The following is a 19,997-nucleotide window of genomic DNA, read 5'->3' as shown; positions in this document are numbered from 1 at the left end:
AATTACAGATGATCAGATCGTCCTCCATTTTACTGAACTGAAATCTGGTGGGGAGGCTTTGCATTTCTGTCTCAAGCCCTCCCGGTGATACTTAACGAAGTTTGAGATGCACCGGCTTAGTACCTTTCCCTATACTTGCTGGTTTCCCTTTCCTTTACATGGAACAAATGTTACGTAACTTTGGATTGTGACTTGCTTTTTTCTACTCAATTTTATAAATCCAGTTATGAAACTATAAAAGGCGGCATGCTGAGTGTATGGGTCATTAAATGAATGATGGCTGAGTCTTCTCATTTTTATAGTGAAGATGAGATGTTCATTGGTAGAGCAATAAACACCTCTCCTTATAGGGATGATGTGATGGATTGACAGTGGTCAGCTGGACTTGGTGACAGGATGATTTTGGTTGATTGTGTCATCTTTCACAGAAGGGACCATTTTTTTTTTTACATGGAAAATTATTCACAGCACATTTTTCTGGTGTATTTTCACTTTGGAGACATGATTGATCTGGTTTGAAGTCAGAAACGTCCCCATGTTGATGCATAGACAACAGTATGTCCTTCTAGGGATGGTCAAGGTAAACTTGGAGAGAAGACCTTTCACATTGCAACACAGTGTGCACTGACTTCTGAGAGCTGCCGAAGCTACCAAGTGGAGTTCCTGTCTGGTTGCTGTTAGAGCAGCTTACAGATAAGTCATTTTCTGTGGCTTACGTCTGAGTAGAAGGGAGGCCAGTAACACGAGGCAGCTCAAGAGCAGGAGCCCAGATGCACCCCACAAATGGACATGGTGCTGCCTGAAGGATCCAAACCTCCAGTTTCCATTCCTGTTTGCTAATGAGCTGCACCACCTGGGAAGCAGTCTGGAAGTCTGGCTTTTTTAGAATGGTTCAGGGTGATATGCTGAGTATGAGTGCCCTTATTTTTATCAGCTCCTGTATCTGGAGAGAGAGTCAGGAACGAGTGCTAAGGGGCACTATAACCTGAAAAACGGGAAGAGGATGAAGGCATCACTGTAGTTGGAATCTGCTTGTCCAGCATCAGTGGACAAAGAAAGGTTGAGCCTTTTGTTCTTGACTGTTGACTTAATTGACGACTGGGTTTCATAGGCCTTGGTGACAAAGTAAAAGGAAAAAGCAGAGCACAGTCTAACAATCCTTTCTAGGCTTATTCTTCCTCTTTATATTTTCATACAGTTGCATAAACTACACTTGCACATATCACCAGAATGTATGTAACACCAATGACAATACAATACCATTGATATACCAGGGTTGCAGCGATCCGGAAACTTGTTAGGAGAACTGTTTTGGCTGCTTCCTCTCCTTTAAAGTCTTTCAACCAAAAGGAGGACAAGCACTCTGCTTACAGTCAGTGACGGTGTCATTGATGAAAATGGTGGTTTTATTGGGTTCTCCAAGTGCTGCACCCAGCGGCATCTGAAGAAGTAATTCAAACCGCTCTGAACCCTCAAAGATGGGCTGTCCCAGGTCAGCAAGGATTGTCACTCGGAACATCTGAACAGGTACTCCTGGAGCAAAGTTCAGTTTTTGGCTGACGCCAATGTAATCTAATCCAGCTAGTGGGAAAGAAAAGGCCAAGAGTAAGAGGCAGGAGTCACTACCTGCAGTTTCCCTTCAGAGAAAGACGGCTGGTCCTTAGCATTTCCCTGTGTATATGCCACCTTCAAACTCATACTTTGGCTCGATCCTCAGAAAGGGGTAATTTCCACGTTCCACAAAATGCCACAACCACCACACATCCGTCACCACGTGCGATCCCCACCAATGCTTCCAAGCACTTCCACAAAAATCCCACCGATACACTGAAGGCTCTCAAGGCAACTTCAGTTTTAATGAAGGCATTTCCCTTTTCTATTTGGAACTGTTAAGACCACGATCGTTTTGACCAGGTTTCAATCATTCACGTTTCCCGGACATCTAGTTTAATCTTAGAATATTCTGCTCAGTTTTACTGAGCCATGAAGTTCCTGCCATTTTCTCAATTATTAATAATTTTGTAAGCTGGCTCACCTCATTGTATCACTTCTTTGCTATTTATTTAAAAAGTCATCCAATGTCATGACAAATTATAATCAAAGAGAACAGAACAAGAAACCCTGAGTAATGTATGTAAATAAGTGGAAGAATAGAATATTTATGTTGTCTCATTATCTCCCCATAAAAGACTTCTTGGGGGCTACCTCAGATGGTAAAAAATCTGCCTGCAATGTGGGAGACCTGGGTTTGATCCCTGGGTTGGGAAGATCCCCTGGAGAAGGGAATGGCAACCCACTCCAGAATTCTTGCCCAGAGAATCGCATGTACAGAAGAGCCTGGCAGGTCCATGCGGCTGCAAAGAATTGGATGCAACTGAGCAACTAACACAAAAAGACTTCTTAATTACAAAGGAAGAAAAGTAACTTCATAGTAAAGAAACCTGGCACATAGCAGCTTAACCAAGTGAACAAAGTTAATATCACCAACAGCGAGATAAGTTGCAGTTGTGTCCCATTGGCTAGAAGGCAGTGAAAAGGCAGTACCATTTCTGTGATATTCGTTCTGAAGATGCAGAGCCTGAATCTAATTATGAGGAAAATCAGACAAGCCCAACCTGGTGGGTATTTTACAAAACTAATTTGTAATATTTCTTTAACATTTTTATTTTATATTGGAGTATAGTATAGTTGTGTCTGACTCTGTGACCCCATGGACAGAGGAGCTGGGTGGGTTACAGCAGCCCACCTGACTCTTCTGTCCATGGGATTCTCCAGGCAAGACTACTGGAGTGGTTGCCATTCCTTTCTCCAGGGGATCTTCCTGACCCAAGGATCGAACCCAGGTCTCCTGCAATGCAGGTAGACTCCTTACCGTCTGAGCTCCCAGGGAAGCCCCCTAGTTGATTGACAGTGCTGTGTTCATTTCAGGTGTACAGCAGGACATTTCAGTTACACATATATGCATATCTATTCGCTCTCAAAGTCTTCTCCCATTTAGGTTATTTCAAGACTATTAAGTACAATTCTTTGTGCTATACGGTAGGTCCTTGTTGATAACCTATTTTTATATATAGTAGTGTCCATCTGTTAATCCCAAACTCCTAATTTATCCCTCCCCCTGGTTTATAATCTTGAAAAATATAAGTCATGAAATTCAAAGAAAGCCCAGAAACTGTCCAGATGGTATACAAAACCAAATGACACGGTACTACATAGAATGCGATTTTGAACTGAGCTTTTTCGCTTTAAGAGTGATCTGGGGGACAGCTGGTAGAATTTGAATGAGGTCTGAAGATGAGAGTATAGTCATGTATCAGTACCCTGATTTCAAGCTTGTATTGTGGGTACACAGGAGAATGTCTCTATAGGAGTTGGCCTCCACATTTTTGAAGAGATGGTTCCAGATTTATGGGCAACCTGCTCTCAATGGTTCCATAAAAACTAAGTGTTTTTCTTTTCTTTTTTTTTTTTTTTTCTGTAGGTTTGAGATAATTACATTATGAAAAAAATAAGCTGATGTTGGAAAAGCACCAAGGCAGGAGAGTAAAGGAAAGGGGATTTGGGATCTTATGAGTCTGGGTTCACATGTTAATTCTGCTGTTTACTTGTATAAACTATTTCGTTGTTTGAGTCTCAATTTCTTTAACATCAAAATGGAGAAGATTATTGCTGTTTTCCAAAGTTGTTGTGAAGATAAGAGATAATACAGCAAGGATGCTAGCACAGAGTCTGTCAAATAGCAAGCATTCAGTACATAGAAATTATAATTTTTATGTCATAAATAATGATGTACACATGGGTACATCATTATTATTGTTAATTCACCAACCTGAGCAGATGGCAAGTGTTTTCTAGACTCTAGAGATTATCAAGTCTAAACTGTTACCTCTGCATAGCTCCTGTTCAAACCCATGAGTCATGACCTCAAGCATAGATCACTTCTATCTGTCCATCCCTCCCTGAGGGCTAGCAGAGGGTCATTATTGGTATGAAAAGGAGTTCACCTAAATAAAAAATTTTTTTGAGGTGCTAAATACTCTTTATTTGATGCTATACATAAACCACACTAAAATGCCTTTCATTAGGTAAAAGGCTAAATTTTAGACAGAGAATTTTAATTAAATTAGCATAAAGTGGACTTTGTCAGTGATTTTCAGTCCTTGCCTTAACAGGCTAATGAACACAACTTGAAGCACACGTGAATCCTCCTCTGTTCTATGAGACAGTGAAGGGACCTTTTCAGTATTTAAATATATTAATATAACCAGTTCAGTTCAGTCACTCAGTCGTGTCCGACTCTCTGCAACCCCATGAATTGCAGCACGCCAGGCCTCCCTGTTCATCACCAACTCCTGGAGTTCACCCAGACTCGTGTCCATCAAGTCAGTGATGCCATCCAGCCATCTCATCCTCTGTCGTCCCCTTTTCCTCCGGCCCCCAATCCCTCCCAGCATCAGAGTCTTTTCCAATGAGTAAACTCTTTGCATGAGGTGGCCAAAGTACTGGAGTTTCAGCTTTAGTATCATTCCTTCCAAAGAAATCCCAGGGTTGATCTCCTTCAGAATGGACTGGTTGGATCTTCTTGCAGTCCAAGGGACTCTCAAGAGTCATCTCCAACACCACAGTTCAAAAGCATCAATTCTTTGGCGCTCAGCCTCTTCACAGTCCAACTTTCACATCCATACATGACCACAGGAAAAACCATAGCCTTGACTAGACGGACCTTAGTTGTCAAAGTAATGTCTCTGCTTTTGAATATGCTATCTAGGTTGGTCATAACTTTCCTTCCAAGGAGTAAGCATCTTTTAATTTCATGGCTGCAATCACCATCTGCAGTGATTTTGGAGCCCAAAAAACTAAAGTCTGACACTGTTCCCACTGTTCCCCCATCTATTTCCCACGGAGTGATGGGACTGGATGCCATGATCTTTGTTTTCTGAATGTTGAGCTTTAAGCCAACTTTGTCACTCTCCTCTTTCACTTTCATCAAGAGGCTTTTTAGCTCCTCTTCACTTTCTGCCATAAGGGTGGTGTCATCTGCATATCTGAGGTGATGGATATTTCTCCCGGCAATCTTGATTCCAGCTTGTGTTTCTTCCAGCCCAGTGTTTCTCATGATGTACTCTGCGTATAAGTTAAATAAGCAGGGTGACACTATACAGCCTTGACGCACTCCTTTTCCTATTTGGACCCAGTCTGTTGTTCCATATAACCAGTTATAGAAATCTAAATATAAAGCCAGTCTCTCATAGGTTTTGAGAAGGAATGCACCATCTCCCTGAAAAGTTTAATATTCCTTATTCAAGTTCAATCATCTCTCTAGAAAGGGAAAAGTGATAGTACTTGTTGAACCGTAATTACTATCAAAATTAAAAAAGCTGACTGTATTCGTTTAGCCACAAACCAATCTTATTTAAATCAGGACTGTCCAACAGAATTATTCCATCAGCTGTTCATGATCTGAATTCTAGTGTATGAGATCAATTTAAATATGGTACTGTAGGGAACAAGGTATAAAGAAGGTTGAGAAGTGCTTGCAAACGAGACTCTCAACCACGGCTGAACGTTCTTGCAAACGAGATGTTCAGCTAAGAATCCTGTTTGTTCCCATGGGAAAAGAACATTTCTTGCACACAAGGATGTTTCTCTGATTCCTCAAAAGGAACAGACCCTGGGACAAAACGGATTCTAAGTTGATAAGGAAGTTCCCCAAAACAAAGTCTTAGCTGCAGTAAATAAGTCAAGGTAAAGGTTATCTCGCCCTGCGCCTGCGCACTGCATAGTCTCTGAATCATAGTGCTTGGCAGCTTGCCCTGTAGGTTGTTGTGCAAGGGATATAAAATAAAGCAGCTGTAAGAAGCAAGTGTTAAAATATAAAGATCTAAACCACTCTGCAGTGTTGGTGTTTCATTCCGTTGCCAGCAGGTACACATAAAAAGTCATGAGACACTTCTGTTTCATAATAAATAAGGCAGTGGCCAACTATTACTCATTGGTAGATTTTTGGGATAAGCTATCAAGTCCTCCCTCTCTCCCTTCTTAATGCCAGCAAAGATCATCTTGGTTCCAGGGATGTACTTCTTGGGATTCTCCAAGTACTCCATCAGCGCCTCCTCTCCCCAGGTGAAACCTTTGTTCTTATTGGCATCTGTGTAAGAGAATCCAGCAGCCTGACCCGTCTTTCATCCAAACAGACCATGGAGGTTTGGCCCAGCCTTGTGCTCACCTCCCTTTTCCACAGTATGGCACTGGGCACACTTCTGAACAAAAATCTTCTTGCCCTTCTCAACATCACCCATTTTTAAAGCATTCTTTCTCTGTGCGCGACCGAGAAGTTCCCACTCACAAGCCGAACGTCCCGCTTTCTCCACCTAAATAAATTTTAATTCTTTTCCCCAACCATAAAAAGAGTCCAAGGAGCCAACTGGTCTATACACTTTTGGCTTCACAAATATATAGAGAGTGAGAAAGAGCCTGGCCTGAAAATTAAGCAAAAAAGGAGGGAAGAAAGAAAAGCCAAAAAGAAAAAAAAGCAAGACAACAAAAGAACTCAGAAGGAGTACCACTGGTGTCATGTACAGTATGATGGGACATATTCACTGACGTGTTATAATATGGTAATTCTCCCAAGAGCAAGCTGTCTTCAGTTTCCTTAACTGTTTCTTGGGTACATGTTGAATCCGGGTGCACATTTTCATAAATACATTTTCTCTTCATGTCCTGTCAGTTCCTGTAGGTTTTCAGATTGCTGAGTTTTATTCGCAAGATTTGTGCTTTTACTTGGTTTCTACCTTAGCATATCCTCATGTGTCTTGGACTGTACGATACTAATCCTGAATTACGCTGCCTGTCACATCCCAGGAGATTAAGGTCCCTGTTTAGCAATGAAACAAATGTGGGTTTCAATGCAGATGGAAATTTCCCTTTCTCTTCCTGAATCCTACTGTGTGTGTGTGTTTTTCTTTATTTGTTTTGGTTTTACCAGCAGCTGACAGCTTCAACACAGAGAAAGTGATGTTCAGAACCATTTAACTAAACTGCCAGCCAGGTTTTGCTTGTCCACATCAAGAAAGGCAAAGGGGAGTGGGATGTGAGACCATGCTGATTGAAGCCAAGGAAAATGCTGGAGAGTCAGAAGTGAGAGCCTCCTACCCTCCCAGGGGGCCAGTAGGTGCCTGGATTCTCCCAGGAGCTGGAATACCTGCTCAGTCATCTCAGGTACACTTTGGTATGACATAGTATTTATGAGCAGCTTCAAGTCTCTACAAATATTCTTTTTTAAATTAGTTAATTATTTTGGCCCTTGTCACTCTGCGCGAGCTTTCTCTAGTTGCAGGGAACGGGCTGCTCGCTGTGTGGGTCCTCTCGCTGGGGAGCGCGGGCTCCAGGGCACGTGGGCTTGGTAGACATGGCGCACGGGCTTAGCTGCGCCGCAGCGTATGCAGTCTCCCCGGCCCAGAGATGGAACCCATGTCCCCTGCCCTGGCAGGTGGGTTCTTATCTGCTGGGTCACCAGGGAAGTCCTACAAATATTCCTTTTTAAAAAAATGTATTTATTTTTAATTGGCATGTAATTTCTTCACAATATTGTGTTGGTATATGCCAGTACATCAACATGGATATCCTTCTGTCCCCTCCCTCTTGAGTCCCCCTCCACTTCCCACCCCATTCTACCTTCCCCCCTAGGTTGTCACAGTGAATATTCTTAACTTCAGAAGGTTAATTTGGACCCAAGCAAGCAGTTAATGGGACTTCCTTGGTGGCTCAGACGGTAAAGCATCTGCCTACAATGCAAGAGACCCGAGTTCAATCCGTGGGTAGGGAAGATCTCCTGGAGAAGGAAATGGCAACCCGCTCTAGTATGCTTGCCTGGAAAATCCCATAGACGGAGGAGCCTGGTAGGCTATAGTCCATAGAGTCGCAAAGAGTTGGACACAACTGAGCGACTTCACGTTCCTAAGCAGTTAATGAACGAATCAACAAATCATAAGGCCGCTACTCGAATATTCCGTCTTTTCCGTAAACAGCAGAAGTCACTCTATACAGCCAGGGAGGAGAAAATTTAAATCAGAGCCTCTCCACAAAGACTTGGCAAGCTACACTTGAACAGACTAGACCTCACCCTATATGAATGTCAGGATGGTGACACATTTTAAAAATGGGCTGCTCACCTTCTGCTGAGGCCGGCTCTGTTCTCTTGGAGCGCACGGTGACAGAGGATGCTTGGGAAAGATCCGTGCCTGTCCTCCGGACGCAAACCTCCACGGAGCCAGCACTTTCCTCAACGTGATATTCAGCATCTCCAAAGTGCAGGGCAGGCTCTGGGGAGACAGGAAGGGACAGATTAAGAATGCTGCTGCCTCCCAGGACCCTCATTTCCTCTGGCCCCACAGGAGCCTGGGCGTTTGTCTCCGTCACCAGACTTGGCAGGTCCCATGGGCTCGAGAGGAAACAGGCAAAACACACAAATGACCACATCAAGGAGGAGTCTTATGCCATGATGGCTTAGATTCCAGGAAGGGCAAGTGAGAGAAAATCAGAATTCTATTCATTTTCCTCCTTTAAGAGAGATCTGTTGTGCAAAGAATTTTCCCAATTGGGGAAAACTGGTCAGCTAGCTGTAACTCCGGCAAGCCAGCTATCGTTTGGGAAAAGATGGTGGGGAACTAGGGAGGCTTTTTTTCTCAAGGGAGAAGGGCCCTTCATGTTGAGGCACAGTCCAGCCAGGGGTCTGAACTCAACATCTGCTGCTGCACCTTTGTTTGTCACAAAGACAGAAATTCTATTCCTGAACTGCTTCCCCCAGAGGCAAAAAAAGGGGTCCCCTAGAATAGAAGGCTGAGGGCAGCCAGGGTGGGGATCAGACTCTGAGAGCAGGTGAAAGTGACTGTGTTAGTTGCCGAGTCATGGCCGGCTCTGTGTGACCCCATGGGCTGTGGCCCACCAGGCTCCTCTGTCTGTGGGAATTCTCCAGGCAAGAGTACTGGAGTGGGTAGCCATTTCTCTCTCCAGGGGATCTTTCCCACCCAGGGATCAAACCCAGGTCTCCTGAATTGCAGGCAGATTCTTTACCATCTGAGCCGCCAGGGAAGCCTGAAAGCAGGGGGAAGAGAGGAATGCATCTAATTGGGGGGAAATCTGACAAGTCAAGACTTGTCCAAGCAGACATGCTCGTCCACTTCCAGTTCTCTCAGTTCTAAAAAGCAGCCTATGACTCTTCAAAGCTTATCCAAGTTTCAGCTGTTACACTTGACATGATAAAAGTCAGAAACGAATGCTTTTCCTCAGACTGTGACATTCAGAGGCAAAAAGATATCCATACCAGGCAGCAGCTTCACCACAGAGGCATGGCCACTGAGCTGGTAAATGGAAAACGGTAAATCAGCACCACAGAGATGAAACCTTGGCAAGTACAATACAACACAGAAGCATATCAGAATGGAATTTGGATTTTGGAAGGTAGAAATCCACTGTAATAAACAGTATGTGCCCAGGATGTATTTTGGCAGATCTCTTCATGCTGCAGAGAGTTTTACCAAACGTTTCACGGTAGTGTGCCAGAGCTCTCATAATCTGACTAGCGTCTGTTCTTTCTGGAGTCTTCACGTACCATTCCTGACCCTGTGCCATGTGTGCCTGTTACACAGAACAGCTCTCCAGGCAGCCAGCACAGCACGTGGTCAGGGCCTCCATCTTCACTGGTGATGTCCTCGGAGCTGAAACTCCCTCCTCAACATGTTAACTTCACACACTCCTTTCGTAAGACTTTGACTGAGTAACCTGCTCTGGGAGGTCATGTGCGTGCCTGCAGGCTAAGTCGCTCAGTCGTGCCCGACTCTTTGCAGTCCTATGGACTGTGTAGCCTGCAGGCTCCTCGATCCAAGGGATTCTCCAGGCAAGAATACTGGATTGGGTTGCCATGCTCTCTTCCTGACCCAGGGATCGAACCCGTGTCTCTTATGTCTCCTGCGCTGGCCGTCAGGTTCTTTAACCCTAGCATCACCTGGGAAGCCCCGGGAGGCCATATATATGCCCTTAAGGGGGAAGCTGTTCCTCATCCTGTGCTCCCCTGACACTTTGCACAGCTCACTAGTTGCAGTGATGGGTCATTCTTGCTATTTGCTGTCCTCAGATGCATCACAGGTGGGGGTCTGCACTCAGAAAAGGGTGTGGGGAGGTCATTCTCTCTTAAACATTTTTATTTCTGTTTTTGGCTGCACCGGGTCTTGGTTGTGGCAAGCAGGATCTTCAGTTGCTGCAGGTGGGATCTAGTTCCCTGACCAGGGGTGGAGACCAGACCCCCAGCGTTGGAAACACGCCAAGTCTTAGCCACTTAGACCAGTGAAGTCCCCATCCTCTCTTTTTGACTCAGAAGTTTCACTCCACCTCCCCATTGTTGCTGGCGGATGTTTTGAATACCTCTAAGCTTGGACAGGAAACAGGGTGGACAAGAGAAGCAGACAAGATCTTGATGGGTTTTATGGTGACTGCACTCTTGGGTCGTAGAAGCTTGGAAGAGAGCAGATTCTGTTTCTCACGGGGACTTTGGTGTGTTCTTTGGAGATCTCTCATTCCCATGGCTGGGTACTTCTCATCTGCAATCCCTTTGATAAGGATATGTGCGTGCTAAGGCCTTTCAGAATGCACCCCTATCCTGGCTGATCATCAATCCTTCCTCATGTATCAGCATTTGGCGGTGCTTCTGTGGGGATTGTTCCTCCGTCTAGATGGCGCTATTGGACAAGGCCTAAGACGGGTCCATTCTGAATCTCTTCTGCGAGGGTGGCTCGCATCTGGTCCAGGACAAGCCTCCCGCATCCTTTGCTTGATACACCCTAGGGATACTGCCTCATCCTAATGCACTCCCTCTTGTTTGCTCATTTTTCAGAGCAGCTAATCAGCATATCTCCTACACTGAGGTTTTCCAGATAGAGCCAGTTTCCTCCACACCATAGGTGACACACTTTACCCTTATCGTGGTCTCGAGGTTTAGCACCTCTTTAAAGAGTTAAAATGTTAAAGCTGCCACGCTTATACATTGTTCTGTGTTATCAGAGCCTTACCAATACCTCAAGACCAGCGACCACATTCCACATCCCCTTAGAAACAGTTTGGTTGGTGTGTTATATTCAAGAATGTGTCGAGTGGCTAATTTTAATTTCCTTCTGATATACTTTGAACTTACTACAAATAATATTTTTTTAAAGTTGAGACTAATGGATCTGCTTATTTAGCAGAGAATTTCCTCTGTGTGGTATTAGGGAAGGGAGAAAGGTAAGATTAAAAAAAAAATTGAGTTATGTCACTGTTCAGGAAAAAAAAAAAAGTAAGAATCAAGCTTCTCTGAATACCTTAAGATACAGGATGTAAGAGGACAGAGTCACTTAGAAGAAAAAGCACTGAATTCTTCTGAGATGCTCTGTATACTGAGCATAAGGAGATTTGTTCAAATAGAGGAAAGAGATGCTCTGTGCAGCCCAGTGGTATCTCTAAGTAGTTGTCACTCAAGATCTGTTTAAAAAATTGAGATGCTGGCAATGATTCTTATGCATGGGCAGTTATGAGAGTAGAATGTTTTGACCACTTACGTTAAATGGATTCTACAACCATAGCTGTGTTTTTCTTTCCTTTAAAAGAAAATGACCTTTAAATGGAAATAAGAGAAAGAAATATGACAAAGTAGAAAGGGAGACTTTCGAGAGAGGTATGACCATCATTTAAAAATGAGTTCAATGTGCAGATTCAGAGAAATTTCATACCAAGGTCCAAAGAGGACTTACAGGGAAAGGCACAGACACTCTGTTGTTAAACTTTGCCAAACCACCCTGAACAGGAGAGAGGCCGAGAGGTGGAAGACTGGGAGATGTTTTCTCAGTTATCTCGGAAGACAAAATAGATTCTGGAGACAAGAGGGAAAGCTTAATCACTAGAAAAACTCTGGAACCGTGTATTTCAACAGTTTCTGGATCTTTAGAAAAGGAAGAAGCAATGCCGATGAGTCAGTATCAGGTTTTTAACATCTGGTTTCATGAAGTTAAGTTTAATGTTTTTCAGTTCAGCTAAACAGACATCTTTTGAGCATCCTCTATGTATTCTAACTATGGGGCAGCCACTCTGATGCCCATCAGCTGACCCTGAGTGCGCTGACAAAAGAAGGGACCACCTCAAGGCTCAGAAGGAGGAGTTTTGGAAGAAAATAACTGTGCTAGACTCAAAGAATGAATGAGAATTGATCCACGAGAACAGTGGAAGAATGTCCCTAACAAAGTGGCTCATATGAAAAAGAAAGGCCCAGAAGCATGACAAAGCCTCGGGTTTGGGAAGGAATAAAAAAGGGCATTTCTTGGAAACGTTTAAGGTGAGAGTACATGAACGAGGGGATGAGTTTTGAGAGGAAAGGAGAAATCAGAGCCTACAGAAACTTGGATCCACTTTAACTAGATAGGACTTCACTTTCTAGACTCTCCTTAGAATATAGGGGCCAATTTTTAAAATTTTTTAAAAAATTTTATTTATTTTAATTGGAGGCTAATTACTTTACAATATTGTAGTGGTTTTGCCATACATTGACATGGATCTGCATGGGTGTACATGTGTTCCCCTTCCTGAACCCCCTCCCACCTCCCTCCCCATACCATCCCTCTGGGTCATCCCAGTGCACCAGCCCCGAGCATCCTGTATCATGCATCAAACCTGGACCGGTGATTCATTTCACATATGATAATATACATGTTTCAATGCCATTCTCCCATATCATCCCACCCTCACCCTCTCCCACAGAGTCCAAAAAAGACTGTTCTATACATCTGTGTTTCTTTTGCTGTCTCGCATACAGGGTCATCATTATCATCTTTTTAAATTATACATATATGTGTTAGTATACTGTACTGGTGTTTTCTTTTTGGCTTACTTCACTCTGTAAGTGGAAATCCAGTTTCATCCATCTCATTAGAACTGATTCAAATGTATTCTTTTTAATTGCTGAGTTATACTCCATTGTGTATTTGTACCACAGCTTTCTCATCCATTCATCTGCTGATGGACATCTAGGTTGCTTCCATGTCCTGGCTATTATAAACAGTGCTGTGATCAACATTGGGGTACACGTGTCCCTTCCTTTCTTTTTTTGCTCAACTTTTTTTTTTGTCTCTTTTGATTCTGGTTTCCTTGGTGTGAGAATGGTTTGAAATGTTCACTGGTGTATATACTAGTAATGGAGTGGGAGATGATGACGGTGTGGGAGAGATGGATGTAGTTAGTGTCCTGAGCAGCATCCAGGGATTGGACGTAGGTGGCTTCTAGGATGCCCTGCCGGTGTGGGGATGGGATCATCATAAACTCAGTTGGGAAGATACGAGGGGAAACAGTCTTGGCTAGGGGTGGAAAGGCGTTAATGTGTGAATCTGGAGTTCGAGAATCAAGTCAGGGCTGGAGATTTAGGAGTCGCTAGTGTACAAGTTTGGAGAAGGCAGTGGCACCCCACTCCAGTACTCTTGCCTGGAAAATCCCATGGGCGGAGGAGCCTGGTGGGCTGCAGTCCATGGGGTCGCTAAGAGTCGGACACGACTGAGCGACTTCCCTTTCACTTTTCACTTTCATGCATTGGAGAAGGAAACGGCAACCCACTCCAGTGGTCTTGCCTGGAGAATCCCAGGGATGGGGGAGCCTGGTGGGCTGCCGTCTATGGGGTCGCACAGAGTCGCACACGACTGAAGCGACTTAGCAGCAGCAGTGTACAAGTTGTGGACAATCCTGTATTATTTTAGAGGGTATGATCATCCAATGTGAATGAGTAAAGAGAATGGTTGTTGAGGTGTCAACCACCAGGGAGACTGGTAGAGGGGAAGAAACGCAAAAAAACAGAGACAGAGAAAGAGTGATGGAGAGAAGAGTGGATCCAGGAAAATCGAGAGAGTAGAAAAAATTGAGAAATATAAGTGACCACGATGCAGCAAGTATACGCGGAAAGATGTGTGCAAGCCAACAGTGCTAATCAGTGGCACAACAACCAAAATACACTTATTAAACTTCAAACTGTGTCAAGTGAGCTATGATGCCTAAAATAAGAACCGAAATAAAACTTTTTATGCATTTAAAACCGTTAATAACTGTATTATAATATGACTAACCTTCTAAAGCATAGTGTTACTCTTCCTTCCGAACAGTTTTCTGGTTTTTACAGTACAGCAATGTGTCTTTCAAGTTTTAAAAACATTTTGTGTTGAAGTTTATCTTGGCCCATAGCAATAGTATTAAGCATACTGAAAAAAAATTGGATGTAATTTCACCAAAATAACACTTTGTTCTGGTGCAAGTTTTCCTTACAGAGTTTTCTTAAATCTGTCATTATTCTGTTAAATGCCCATTACTGACGAAGACCCTCATCTAGCTGGCAATCTTTACAGGCAAATTTAAACTGTTTTTTTGGATTGGGGGCAGGAGGAAAAGGGGACAACAAAGGATGAGATGGCTGGATGGCATCACCGACTCGATGGGCATGAGTCTGAGTGGACTCCGGGAGATGGTGATGGACAGGGAGGCCTGGCGTGCTGCGATTCATGGGACTGCAAAGAGTCGGACACGACTGAGGGACTGAACTGAACTCAGTTGACTGATAGCCAATTAACAATGCTGTGATAGTTTCAGGTGAAGAGCAAAGGAACTCAGCCATATATATAAATGTATCTATTCTTCACCAAACTCCCCTCCCATACAGGCAAATTTTATGCATGTTATACAAATCTTATTACCTCAGGACAAAACTAAGAACCATCTGAAATTGGACAGCAATTCTTTTTTGTGGCAGATACAAGAATTTTCAAATGGCATGTTAGAAGTGCAGTGTCCAGCAGATAGGTGGAGACCTGCTATAACGTATTAACAAACAGAACAGACACATTGTGCTGATTAACCAGGGTCTTTAGTTTCATCTTGGCCTTGTTAAGTGCAAGTAGCAGCTAAGGTCTTTAGTAGGTGAATGCACAGGAAGCGCACTGTGCATCAGTTCAGTGAACATTTACTGGCCATATTCTGTGGCCTCTGTCTGCATGGAGCTGGCGTACCGGGATTTTCCTGTCAGTGCGGGGCCAGGGGCTTGAGTTGTTAGACTGTCTCTGCTCCTGTGCAATTTCTTTGCTTAGCATCACCCCACAGTAGTTGCCTTTACAAATACATTCCTGCAGGTGACCCATCTGATGAGGGGATAGTTGATCTCTATTTAAGGAAGATAAACATTTCCCAGAGTCTAGCTGGTGAGTCACTTCAGTCTTGCCCGACTCTGTGTGACCCCATAGACGGCAGCCCACCAGGCTCCCCCGTCCCTGGGATTCTCCAGGCAAGAACACTGGAGTGGGTTGCCATTTCCTTCTCCAATGTATGAAAGTGAAAAGTGAAAATTGAAAGTGAAGCCGCTCGGTCGTGTCCAACTCGCAGAGACCCCAGGGACTGCAACCTACGAGGCTCCACTGTCCATAGGATTTTCCAGGCAAGAGTACTGGAGCGGGTTGCCATTGCATTTCATCCCAGTTCTAACTCTTGAGCTGCTTGGCTACATCTTTATGTTGCTATATATCGTGTCATCACTTGGCCTAAAGGAAAACAAGCTTTGCTATAAGATGATGGACTTGATACTTCTGAAGAAAGGAAGCATTACTGGTATTTAACATGCGCTCAGACTGGCCTACTAGACACAAACGCTAACCCTGGAAAATGAGTATGGACTTTTCCCAATTTCTTTCAAGTAGTCAGTTTTGTAGGACACATGTTTTCATTCCTGGCTGAAAGAGCAATGGAACTACTTCCTGAGATGTGATAGAATTTGATCAATGTTTTTGCTTAAACGCTGAATTAGGAGACTTGTCATTTCGCAAAAGTAGTCCAAAAGATTAGCATCATGTAGTAGGTGTGCTAATAACCACTGTGGTTGTTTCCCCAAGGCCAGAATATGATGGCACCATTCAAAGGAACCATTGGTATCATGAATGGCAAAATTGGTTCTTGGTAGACAGTCCCTAATATCTCTTTGGTTTCACAGGGAATATAATAGAAATTCTAAATTTCTGTTCAGCATACTGAAAATTGAGTATACTGAGCAATATTCCATCGTATGTATATACACACCACATCTTTATCCACTCATCTGCTGACGGACGTTTAGGTTGCTTCCATGTCTTGGCTACTGTTAACAGTGCTGCAGTCAACTGGGAAGCATGTATCTTTTCAAATTACAATTTTCTCTGGATACATAGTCAGAAGTAGGAATGCAGGATCGTATGACAACTGTGCTTTTGAATTCTTAAGGGACCTCCATACTGTTCTCCAAAGTGGCTACACCAATTTACATTCCCACCAACGGTATAGGAGGGCTTCTTTTTCTCCACACCCTCTTCAGCATTTATTAGTTGTAGGCCTTTTGATGATGGTCGTTCTGACTGGAGTGAGGTGCTGTCTCATTGCAGTTTTGACTTGCCATTTCTAATAGTGATGTTGAGCATTTTTTCATGTCTTTATTGGCCATTGGTATGTCTTCTTTGGAGAAATGTCTATTTAGATCTTCTGCTTATTTTTTGATTGAGTTGTTAGCATTTTTTATATTGAACTGTCATATGCATTATTTTAAGAAAAACAATAGTTATCTTTATTCTAAGGGGGCACTTTTTTAAAAGAAATTATACAATGAAGAATGCATAGACATCAGAAGTGAAGTGAAGTCACTTAGTCGTGTGCGACTCTTTGTGACCCCATGGACTGTAGCCCACCAGGCTCCTCGGTCCATGGGATTTCTCCAGGCATGAATACTGGAGTGGGTTGCCATTTCCTTCTCCAGGGGATCTTCCTGACCCAGGGATTGAACCCAGGTCTCCTGCATTGTAGGCAGACACTTTACCATCTGAGCTACCTGGGAAGCCCTGGTATAGACACCAGACACTTATTCTTCTCTCTTGAGACTTGTGAAAATATATTTGGGAACTGAACTTAGTCCCTGGCAACTTTTTTTTGTTTTTGAGTAGAGCAAAATTGGCCTTTCACAGCATTCTGAGATTTTGTCCACAGGATATAGTATCAACAAACAAAATTTAGGAGACAAAACAAACAAAAACCAAACCAACTTTAATCTCACTCATATTTTCCTTTGTCCTAGAACAATAGGACCCCTTGGACTGTAGCCCTTCAGGCTCCACTGTTTGTGGGATTTCCCAGGCTAAAATACTGCAGTGGGCTGTCATTTCGTCTTTCAGGGGATCTTCCTGACTCAGGGATCAAACCTGGGTCTCCTGCTTTGCAGGCAGATTCTTTACCATCTGAGCCATCAGGGAAGCCCCAGAATGATATGTTCAGTTGCTCAGTCATGTCCGACTCTTTGCGACCCCATGAATCACAGCACGCCAGGCCTCCCTGTCCATCACCATCTCCCGGAGTTCACTCAGAGTCACGTCCATCAAGTCTGTGATGCCATCCAGCCATCTCATCCTCGGTCATGCCCTTCTCCTCCTGCTCCCAATCTCTCCCAGCATCAGAGTCTTTTCCAATGAGTCAACTCTTCGCATGAGGTGGCCAAAGTACTGGAGTTTCAGCTTTAGCATCATTCCTTCCAAAGAAATCCCAGAGTTGATCTCCTTCAGAATGGACTGGTTGGATCTCCTTGCAGTCCAAGGGACTCTCAAGAGTCTTCTCCAACACCACAGTTCAAAAGCATCAATTCTCCGGCGCTCAGCCTTCTTCACAGTCCAACTCTCACATCCATACATGACCACAGGAAAAACCACAGCCTGGACTAGATGGACCTTGGTGGGCAAAGTAATGTCTCTGCTTTTGAATATGCTATCTAGGTTGGTCATAACTTTTCTTCCAAGGAGTAAGCATCTTTTAATTTCATGGCTGCAGTCACCATCTGCAGTGATTCTGGAGCCCCAAACAATGAAGTCTGATACTGTTTCCACTGTTTCCCCATCTATTTCCCATGAAGTGATGGGACTGGATGCCATGATCTTCGTTTTCTGAATGTTGAGCTTTAAGCCAACTTTTTCACTCTCCTCTTTCACTTTCATCAAGAGGCTTTTTAGCTCCTCTTCACTTTCTGCCATAAGGGTGGTGTCATCTGCATATCTGAGGTGATTGATATTTCTCCCGGCAATCTTGATTCCAGCTTGTGTTTCTTCCAGCCCAGAGTTTCTCATGATGTACTCTGCATAGAAGTTAAATAATCAGGGTGACAATATACAGCCTTGACGTACTCCTTTTCCTATTTGGAACCAGTCTGTTGTTCCATGTCCAGTGCTAACTGTTGCTTCCTGACCTGCATACAGATTTCTCAAGAGGCAGGTCAGGTGGTCTGGTATTCCCGTCTCTCTCAGAATTTTCCACAGTTTATTGTGATCCACACAGTCAAAGGCTTTGGCATAGTCAATCAAGCAGACATAGGTGTTTTTCTGGAACTCTCTTGCTTTTTCAATGATCCAGCAGATGTTGGCAGTTTGATCTCTGGTTCCTCTGCCTCTTCTAAAACCAGCTTGAACATCAGGAAGTTCACGGTTCACATATTGTTGAAGCCTGGCTTGGAGAATTTTGGGCATTACTTTACTAGCATGTGAGATGAGTGCAATTGTGAGGTAGTTTGAGCATTCTTTGGCATTACCTTTCTTTGGGATTGGAATGAAAACTGACCTTTTCCAGTCCTGTGGCCACTGCTGAGTTTTCCAAATTTGCTGGCATATTGAGAGCAGCACTTTCACAGCATCATCTTTCAGGATTTGAAATAGCTCCACTGGAATTCCATCACCTCCCCTAGCTTTGTTTGTAGTGATGCTTTCGAAGGCCCACTTGACTTCACATTCCAAGATGTCTGGCTCTAGGTGAGTGATCACACCATCGTGATTATCCGGGTCATGAAGATCTTTTTTGTACAGTTCTTCTGTGTATTCTTGCCACCTCTTCTTAATATCTTCTGCTTCTGTTAGGTCCAGACCATTTCTGTCCTTTATCGAGCCCGTCTTTGCATGAAATGTTCCCTTGGTATCTCTAATTTTCTTGAAGAGATCTCTAGTCTTTCCCATTCTGTTGTTTTCCTCTATTTCTTTGCATTGATCGCTGAAGAAGGCTTTCTTATCTCTTCTTGCTATTCTTTGGAACTCTGCATTCAGATATTTATATCTTTCCTTTTCTCCTTTGCTTTTCGCCTCTCTTCTTTTCACAGCTATTTGTAAGGCCTCCCCAGACAGCCATTTTGCTTTTTTGCATTTCTTTTCCATGGGGATGGTCTTCATTCCTGTCTCCTGTACAATGTCACGAACCTCATTCCATAGTTCATCAGGCACTTTATCTATCAGATCTAGACCCTTAAATCCATCTCTCACTTCCACTGTATAATCATAAGGGATTTGATTTAGGTCATACCTGAATGGTCTAGCAGTTTTCCCTACTTTCTTCAATTTAAGTCTGAATTTGGCAATAAGGAGTTCATGATCTGAGCCACAGTCAGCTCCTGGTCTTGTTTTTATTGACTGTATAGAGCTTCTCCATCTTTGGCTGCAAAGAATATAATCAATCTGATTTTGGTGTTGACCATCTGGTGATGTCCATGTGTAGAGTCTTCTCTTGTGTCTGGTTTATCTCTTGACATGGCTCTCAGTTTCACGGAAGCCCTGCACTGTATCTATGCATTCACACAAATTTTGAGTCTGTGATAGCTGCCCAGTCTGATCCTATTTAGATCTGAACACAGCAACTCACAGCCACTCAAATCCTGACAGAGGTATATTTGAGAGATGAAGTGGTCAATCAAATTTGAGACTCATAATAAAATAGTCAGATGCTGGCCTTGTCTTTATCAATATTTTCTCTTAAAAGTGCCTCTTGTAGAAAGAGCAATTACTAAGAAAGTAATACTGGGCTTGGTATTGGGAGTCGGGGGTTGGGAGGGGTTGGTTTTGAGGAGTGAAGAGCATCCTATTCTTTCCTGTCTCTATGGTTCAGCTGCGACTAGAGCCAAACTCCCAGGC

At 43.5% G+C, this 19,997-nt stretch overlaps 1 protein-coding gene across 1 annotated transcript in view; it reads right to left on the bottom strand.

Moving 5' to 3' along the window:
• Nucleotides 1–1,339: 1,339 nt before the first annotated feature.
• Nucleotides 1,340–19,997, bottom strand: part of FREM3 (FRAS1 related extracellular matrix 3) — a 101,731-nt gene continuing 83,073 nt past the window's right edge. The window contains exons 7-8 of the mRNA XM_052655072.1: nt 8,172–8,321; nt 1,340–1,581 (exon numbers count right to left, since the gene is read on the bottom strand). Coding sequence (XP_052511032.1) covers nt 1,340–1,581; nt 8,172–8,321 — 392 coding nt within the window. The remainder of the gene's footprint in view (nt 1,582–8,171; nt 8,322–19,997) is intronic.

The sequence above is a fragment of the Budorcas taxicolor genome, chromosome 17 (genome assembly GCF_023091745.1).
Source record: "Budorcas taxicolor isolate Tak-1 chromosome 17, Takin1.1, whole genome shotgun sequence".
Lineage (NCBI taxonomy): Eukaryota > Metazoa > Chordata > Mammalia > Artiodactyla > Bovidae > Budorcas > Budorcas taxicolor.
The sequence above is the reverse complement of the archived record's forward strand: the minus strand, read 5'-3'. Positions and strand labels throughout refer to the sequence as shown.